The sequence below is a fragment of the Lycium ferocissimum genome, chromosome 3 (assembly GCF_029784015.1).
Source record: "Lycium ferocissimum isolate CSIRO_LF1 chromosome 3, AGI_CSIRO_Lferr_CH_V1, whole genome shotgun sequence".
In the NCBI taxonomy this organism is placed as follows: Eukaryota; Viridiplantae; Streptophyta; class Magnoliopsida; order Solanales; family Solanaceae; genus Lycium; species Lycium ferocissimum.
In genome coordinates, this window is record NC_081344.1 from 59,252,999 (window position 1) to 59,261,789 (window position 8,791).

The 8,791-nt window shown below is 40.7% G+C and overlaps 1 protein-coding gene across 1 annotated transcript in view; it reads right to left on the reverse strand.

The window, feature by feature from the left end:
- LOC132048944 (uncharacterized mitochondrial protein AtMg00810-like) overlaps positions 1-6,081 on the reverse strand; it is a 24,939-nt gene extending 18,858 nt beyond the window's left edge. The window contains exons 1-2 of the mRNA XM_059439623.1: positions 5,889-6,081; positions 4,786-4,832 (exon numbers count right to left, since the gene is read on the reverse strand). Coding sequence (XP_059295606.1) covers positions 4,786-4,832; positions 5,889-6,081 — 240 coding nt within the window. The remainder of the gene's footprint in view (positions 1-4,785; positions 4,833-5,888) is intronic.
- Between the last annotated feature and the right edge of the window lie 2,710 nt (positions 6,082-8,791).

The following is an 8,791-nucleotide window of genomic DNA, read 5'->3' on the forward strand; positions in this document are numbered from 1 at the left end:
TTATTCATGATTCTTGTATATATATATATATATATTTTTTCTTATGTTCCTCCCACACTACCCCACACCCCCAGTTGGGGTTGCGCCTGGGGGGCGGTAGCGCGGGGTCCCCCCGGGACTCTAGATCAAAAAGGGGGTCGTGCGCCTATTTGACCCCGAGCGCCTTTTTGGGATCCACCATCTTTTGAGATGTGTATGCGTATAGGTATGATGGGGGCCACCCATCCGTCCTTTCTACGGCTTTCATTCCGATGAGATGTTTGTAGACGGTCGTATGTACTAGTTAGATGATGTGTAAACTGTCGGCTTACATTCTTTTGTGTCTGCAGTATATGTAGCCGGCCCTGGGCGAAACTGCCTTTGTTCTTCAGCATGTGTGTATATATGCAGATTATATAAGGTTTTGATGTTCCTACAGAGGATCATTTATGCCATTATGAGCCTGTTCTTGTGTGATTCAGATGAGTATAGGGGCTGGCCTTGAAGTCAGTCTGTCCTGACCTAAATGTCTGACTGAGCCGTGGCTTCTTCGGATATTCTGAGTTGGCCTCCTTATAGATTAGGGATAATGCGGTTCATTGGTATGTTGTTTGGATATCTTAGAGGAGTCAATGCACCTCAGCCGGTATGGCAAGAGTTTGTAGATGCTTTCCTCGACACTGTTGCCGCTAGAAGTTCGACGGGCCGAAGTGACGAGGGTTGAATCTTAGACAGGGAAATATGAGTGCTCTAGAGTATAGCCTTCATTTTAATTCTTTGGATGGGAGATCGCGTTCACCGGTTTGTGAATGATTTGGGGCCACATTTGATGGATAAGTGCTTGATAACCTCACTTCAGGAAGGTATGGATATTTCTCGCATTCAGGCCCATGCCTAGAATTTAGAAGAACGGCAGTAACAGCAAAGGAGTGAGTGAGAGCATGATAGGGGTTATAGTAAGAGAGATAGATCCTCAGGTCCGGCTAGTGAGTTTAGAGGAGGGCAGAGGCAGCAGTATTCTAGGCACTCAGGCCATTCAGCGACTAGTGCATGATAACGTCCAAATCCACTCCTCAAAGAGAAAGTGTACACGGTTGTCGCAATATAATTTACCCAACTGTGAGTTGGGGGTCGATCCACGGGGAACAATATACTAGGCGATTTAAACAAGTAAGGAATTATCGCTTCCTAAGCTAAGCCAAACACATAATAATATATTGGTTTTTGATTTAAAAACTAACAAAGCTAAAACTAATCTAGAAAGCAAGTAAAATGATCAATGGCCCTGAGAATGGATACAAAGGAAACTACGCTCGAGTAACGATCCAATGTATTTCATGATTTACAAATAATGGTGAGTTTATATTACTTAGCCTCGGATAATGACTCTAAATTAGCTTCTTAGAAGACTAACTAGACTACCTAATTGAATATCCCTAAAGCAATTAGGAGCATTAAGAACGCCCGAATATGGCTACAAGTGGTGTCGCCTATCCCTAGGTCGATTTCCATTAGATGAGGGTTAACGCCCCAAATTCTTGTTAATTATTCTTTCTCAATCTCGAGTTTGCCTCTTCCAAGTTTAAACTGAAATAAATGGGTGAGTACTAGCGTTAGCAATTCCCTTAAGAAACATTAAAGAACAAGAATAATTAAAACAACATTAACTCTCTTCTATTAATTATAAAATCATTCAACACATAAGTAAAACAAGAGATTCAATCCAAACTTAAACAATGTATACTTCCATAAACAAGGTTCAAGTATTGAAATGAAATACTACAAACATAAATATTCAATAAATAGCAAGAGATGAAGAAATGGGTAAAGAATTTCTCATTGAGTGCCTCCAAATCTTCTCTTCCAAAGTGTGAGGATGAAACCCTAGCTCTCCAAGACTTGTGTTGAAATGCCAAAGATGCCAATATTTTCTCTCTTATCTTCCTTTTATAGTCCCACAATTTTGCAATCAAAAATATGTCCAAAGCAGCCACTGATTTTCGGAATTTGCAAATCTGTCCCGTTTTTGCAAAACTGTCCCTTTTTGACAGTTTTGCAAAACTGTGCAGTTTTTGTCCAATTTGGCCTCTTTTTGACTTTATTTTCACTTGATTTCTTCTGATCACTTCGAAATCACATAAAACCTGTAAAATAGATGTAAACGATATTAAATGCACTATTTTCTCAATCAAACATAGCAAAAATATAAGATTAAAGAAGAGATAAGTTGGTAAAATACCAACTTATCAGTGCACCTCAATGATTTGCAAGCCAGAGATTTGATAGACCTATTTACTCCAGACCGGATCAGAGTTTCAGAGCTTCGGGTTCTCAGTACAAGAGTGATTCAGGCCAGATGAGACCACCTTTACCTTGATGTACTCAGTGCGGGAAGCTACATTGGGGAAAGTGCCAATTAGGTTTATATGTTTGCTATGCCTACGGTCAACCAGGCCATATGATGCGTGACTGTCACTCGAAAGGTAGTAGAGGTACGGTTCAGCCCACAGGGTCAGCAGCTGGGTCTTCATCATCTAAACGCCCTCCGAAGCAAGGCTCACAGACACCAACTGGTCGTGGTAGAGGTATAAGAGGAGCGCCCAGTTCGAGTGGTCCTCAACACTGTATTTATGCACTGGCTGGGTGACAAGATCTTGAGTCTTCCCCCGATGTTATCACAGGTATATTATCAGTATCTTCTCACGATGTGTATGTATTGATTGATACAGGTTCTACATTATCATATATTACTCCCTATATTGCCGATCGTATTGGGGTGAAACCTAAGCCAATTAAGCCTTTTGAAGCGTCTACACCCACCGGCGACCCAGTGAAAGCTAGTCGAGTGTATAAAAATTGTGTGGTTGTGATTTGTGACCATCATACTATGACTGATCTACATGAGTTGAAAATGGTAGATTTTGATGTTATTATGGGTATGGATTGGTTGGCTTCTTGCTATGCCAATGTTGATTGTAGAACCAAGATAGTTCGTTTCCAGTTTCCAAGAGAACTAGTTTTAGAGTGGAAGGGTAATACAGCGTCTCCGAGAGGTAGGTTTATTTCCTATCTCAAGGCAAGGAAGATGATTGCTAAAGGTTGTATTTATCACTTAGTCCGAGTTCAGGATATAGAGGTAGAGTCACTAACTCTCCAATCTGTCCCTGTGGTGAATGAGCTTTCGGATGTGTTTCCGGATGAGCTTCCAGGTCTTCCACCCAAGCGGGATATTGATTTCGCTATTGATGTGCTACTGGATACTAAGCCCATATGTATTTGTCACACCCCAACCTTAATAAGGCGTGACTGGCACTCGGCACCCCACGGGAACCGAGCGAACCAAACTATAACTCACATTTTCTATATCTCGAAAGGCAACATAAGACCAAGGTACTATAAGACATAGGGGCACAAGCCCAAAAGATGACATACTTACGTCTTCAAACTAATCTCGAGTACATGTGCCGTGGGCTATCCATAGTAATGATACAACGTAGTATAAGTCGAGATACTTATAAGATATCTAACTGTGTATATCTATCTACGAGCCTCTACAGGAGTACATGACATAAAGTAGCCGGAACAGGGCCCCGCCATACCTATGCAAATGCATATACGGCCTACGCCCGACTCACGGTGCGACTCGAAGCAAGTGGAGCGCCACGACTGCCCGTTGGTGGTATCCTTGCGAAAGATCTGTCAAGCGGTATCCCCCAAAAGGGGACGCCGAGACGAGCAATGTACTTGAGTATGCAAGGCGAAAAGTGCAACAAAATAGCCATATACTAAAGATGAGAAGAATAAGAATCAACTTCGGCATTTCGAACTACCGATGAAATCTGCACATGTATACATACCTCTTCATCTTCTTGTAATCTTTACTAGGTTTGTATACCCTACCATAGTCCTGGTTACCTTATCATCAAACGTTATCTGAATATGTGTTGCGGCGTGCAACCCGATCCATATGTGATACATGTCTCTCTATACTCTCGCATGCTTTACCATATCTAGGTATAGTACTGTGCCTTTATCTTACTAATCATTCTATACTAACTGCCCAACTGATCAGTGGTAATTGCCCGACCGAGCCGGCCGGTGGTAATAGCCGCCCCGTCCGATTATCCCCCGACGGTAGAGCGCAACTGCCCGACTGAGCAGCGGTAACTGCCCGACCGGCCGTAGCACGGTGGTAACTGCCCGACTGGCTGCAGTCCAGTGGTAAATATATACATCTGCCCAACCGGTCGTAGCCCGATGGTAACATCTGCCCGACTGGTCGTAGACCAGTGGTAATTATAATCAACATCATAACTAAACATCTACAAGTAATCTCTATGCCCTTCCCGTGGTCATCACTTAACTCGTAGGATACCTGTAATCACATAAGACTTATAAGCACGGCTCGTGCCATTAGTACTTCTTTCCACTTGACTAGACTATAACCAGATCGTAAGATACAACATGAACCTCTCTTCGAACATTAAATACCTCATTAGAGATCCTCTGCTAGCAATCTATTCATGTCCTATAAAACATTCCTTAAGAACCTATTCCTAAACTCATTGGATTATTATTATGGAACCGTCATCATGAACACGTCTTACCTTAAAGGAACAAGGTCATAAGATGAGATCGATATCAATGAATAACAATAATAGCCATAAGACAAGCTCAAGGATATCACAAGAACATTGGGAACTGTAAGCTTTGGTACTTTTAGAAACGATTTTATTGAAGATGTCATATATAGGTTCACAACAAAGGAGTCATGCCTTAAGAAAGAAAGGTTTAGCCTTAACATACCTGGAATCTTGCTCCTTGACCTTCCCACTTATCTCCTGACTTGTAATCTACATATAAAATCGTTCATACTATTATTAGGCTCACCATCATACACTTGTCTTAAGCCTTTAATTAAAATCCTTTAGAATGCCGAAATTCGGGCAAAGATCTCCCCCCGTTTATATGCCTAACCCGAAATCATAATCGAGCAACCAACAGCAATAACAACAATACCAACATCAACCACAATATTATCAATACCAATATATTCCCTAAAATATCCCACACGCCATTTGTCTAATTTTTCCACCAACAAATCCACTAGACGATTATTCTACAACTCTACTTCTGTAAATAAACTTATATCCATATCAATAAGGAGGGATTCATACCTTATTGTCGCTAGTGCCGCGATATCTCCAATATTTTCCTTGAATTCCAACCAAGATTCACCACAATACGATAGTATAATCGCAACTACGCGCTGTCCAACTTAAATTCGGAGATTATACTTAATTCGCGTTTAAATCTAGTGGATAGAAGTTGGGAGAATTTTCTAGAAGATTTTATAATTATTTGGAGAATTCTTGGCTGAAAAATGAGGTTTTGGATCAGATTTGGTCCTTAAATAGTGGGTCAAATTCGGGTCGGTCACCATGTAGCGATTCTTTTACATGTACCGGTTCGTAGCAAACAGTTTCTGCTCTATCAGCCTAACTAGTAACATCCATAGTTCTCCACTCCGATGTCCTATCAATGAGCGGTTTGTTGCGTTTGAAACTAGACTCAACGAACTTCATTTTAGGCTTTTGTTTCACTTCCAAACACTTCATATGCTAAGAGATATTCATCCCTCAAGTTGGACCAAAATTTTCACACAAAACATTACCCATCCTTTCTCCAAAGTCGTACTACTCCATTTCTTCCACTCATTTCCTTATAAAACCTTCCGGTATACCTTATATACATCCTTCACTCATTAAATATACTTAATAATGCTTCGTTCCTCATAATCCAAAGTTATTTTGCTTAGCCATAGCTTGACATACTTAGCTCAAATTTACTAAGTGCTTATAAAGTACGCGGTGTAACATTCTCCCCCCCCCCCTCCCCCCTTTAAAAACATTCATCCTCGAATTTTAAACTCTCAGGGATCTTATGAAAATTTCGACAGAGCTTTCTGTAAGCTGTGAATACTACCAACTTTGTCTCGCGATGAAACCAACGAAGACAATGCCATACAGGGCTATAACAATCAGTAATAACAATGGCTCCAATAATAGTAACTGGCAATATATGTGCATACCTGAAGGCCATGGCGTCTTTATCTGAACCTCATTTGGTAATGGAAACAAATGTGGCTAAATGAACCTCATATCTCTGTATACTATCGTTGCCAATATACTCTATACAATAAGGAAGCCCTCGTCAATAACTAGCTCATTGAAGGACGTGCATTGCTCTTTTACCTTTTCTAACAAATCATATCCCTTCTAAAGGAGTCATCGTCAACTTATAAAATAACAAAACTTGGGATTGAGGATTTACACCCTATGACTCAGCTCCATAGCACGATTAAAGATACAAAGAAGGGTAACCATCCCGATGCCACTGTGACCTCACGTTTATAAGTGTGGAGCGCTTAACACCCCCGCCAAAGACTCCCCCACTGGATACGGCTCGTAGACCAACCCTAGGACGAACTGCTCTGATACCAATTTGTCACATATAGGTTCACAACAAATTTAATTTCCTTAATTCACTTGCCCTTCAATCCTTTCATAGCTTATTATATGAACTTAAATCCTTATAACCATAAGTTAAACACATATAAGCTCGCATTTCTGAAAGGTAGGTTAATCTCAACATATAAAACTATGGGGTGTAACAGTATTCCTCCTTATAGAATGGCTCCTACAGAGTTGAAGGAGCAATTGAAGGATTTGCTTGAGAAAGGCTTTATTAGGCCTAGTTCGTCGCCGTGGGGAGCCCCTGTATTGTTTATAAGAAAGAAAAATGGCTCCTTGCGAATATGTATTGATTACAGGCAGCTGAATAAGGTGATGATCAAGAATAAATATCCGCTCCACAGAATTGATGATTAATTTGATCAGTTGCAGGGTGCTAAATGGTTCTCAAAAATAGATTTCAGATCCGGGTATCACCAGGTGAGAGTTAGGGAGAAGGATATTCCAAAGACAGCCTTTGGAACTAGATATGATCATTTTGAGTTTCGGTTAATGTCATTTGGACTAACTAATGCACCGGCGGTGTTCATGGATTTGATGAATAATGTATTTAGGCCTTTTCTAGATTCATTTTGTGATTGTGTTTATCGACGATATCCTGGTATATTGTTAGTTTGAGGCAGAACATGCAGATAATTTACGTACTGTCCTTAGAGTTCTTCAGGCTCGGGAGCTATATGCAAAGTTTTCAAAATGTGAGTTTTGGTTAAATTTTGTGACTTTTCTGGGGCATATTATTTCAGCTGATGGCATTCAGGTGGATACCCAGAAGATTGAAGCTGTAAAGACTTGGCCGAGACCAACTACGCCTACGGAGGTTTGTAGTTTTCTGGGCCTAGTAGGCTATTACAGAAGATTTGTAGAAGGCGTTTCTTCTATTTCGGCTTCATTGACGAAACTGACTCAGAAATTAGCTAAATTCCAATGGACGGATGCTTGTGAGCACAGTTTTTGGGAACTGAAGGATAGGCTGACTTCGGCCCCAGTTCTGACATTTCCAGAAGGACCGGAGGGCTATGTGGTGTATTCTGATGCTTCAGGTGTTGGGTTAGGTTATGTGTTGATGCAACAGGTAAAGTTATTGCTTACGCCTCAAGGCAGTTGCGAAAACACGAGGAAAACTATCATCTAGAGTTAGAGGCTGTGATTCATGCATTGAAAATGTGGAGACATTATTTGTATAGTGTTTATGTTGATATTTATGCGGATCATAAAAGTCTTCAGTATATTTTCAAGCAGAAAGAGTTGAATTTACGGCAAAGGCGATGGTTGGAGTTGTTAAAGGATTATGATGTTAGCATACTATATCATCCTGGGAAGGCAAACGTTGTAGCTGATGCTCTTAGCCGTAGATCTATGGGAAGCTTATGTGATGTTCAACCAGGAAAGAGGGAGTTCGCTCATGAGCTTCAACAGTTAGCTAGCATAAGAGTTCGGGTAATGGACTCGGGTAATATGGGAGTTACCATTCTGAATTCAGCTGCTTCGTCGCTAGTAGTTGAGGTGAAAGAATGCTAGTATGAGGATCCCATATTAGTTCATTACAGAAATGCACTTCCTCAGAAAAAGAAGTCATCTTTTGAAATTTCTGCAGATAGAGTTCTTAGGTGTCGAGGAAAATTATGTGTTCCTGATGTAGCAGGATTACGTCACCAGCTTTTAGAGGAAGCCCATTGTTCCCGTTATTCTGTTCATCCGGGAGTGACGAAAATATATCATGATCTTAAATCCCTATATTGGTGGAACGGAATGAAGAAATATATAGCGGGATTCATAGCTCAATGTCCTAACTGTCAACAGGTAAAGATTGAGCATCAGAAGCCCGGTGGATCGTTGCAAGCTATGAAAATTCCGACTTGGAAAAGGGGAAGTGATTAATATGGATTTCATCACACGCTTACCTCATTCTCAGCGTAAGTATGATTTTATATAGGTAATTGTGGATAGACTTACGAAGTCAGCTTATTTCCTACCAGCAGAACTACATACGCAACTGAAGATTATGCAAAGCTTTATATCAAAGAAATAGTACGACTCCATGGTGTTCCAGTATCTATTATTTCTGATAGAGGGACACAAGCTGACTAATTTACGGAAGTCCTTCCAAGAAGGTTTGGGGACTCAGGTGAGTCTTAGTACAACATTTCATCCACAGACTGATGGGCAAGCTGAGCACACCATTCAGACTCTTGAGGATATGTTATGGGTATGTGTGTTAGACTTTAGGGGTAGTTAGGATGATCACTTACCGCTTATAGAGTTCGCATATAACAATAGTT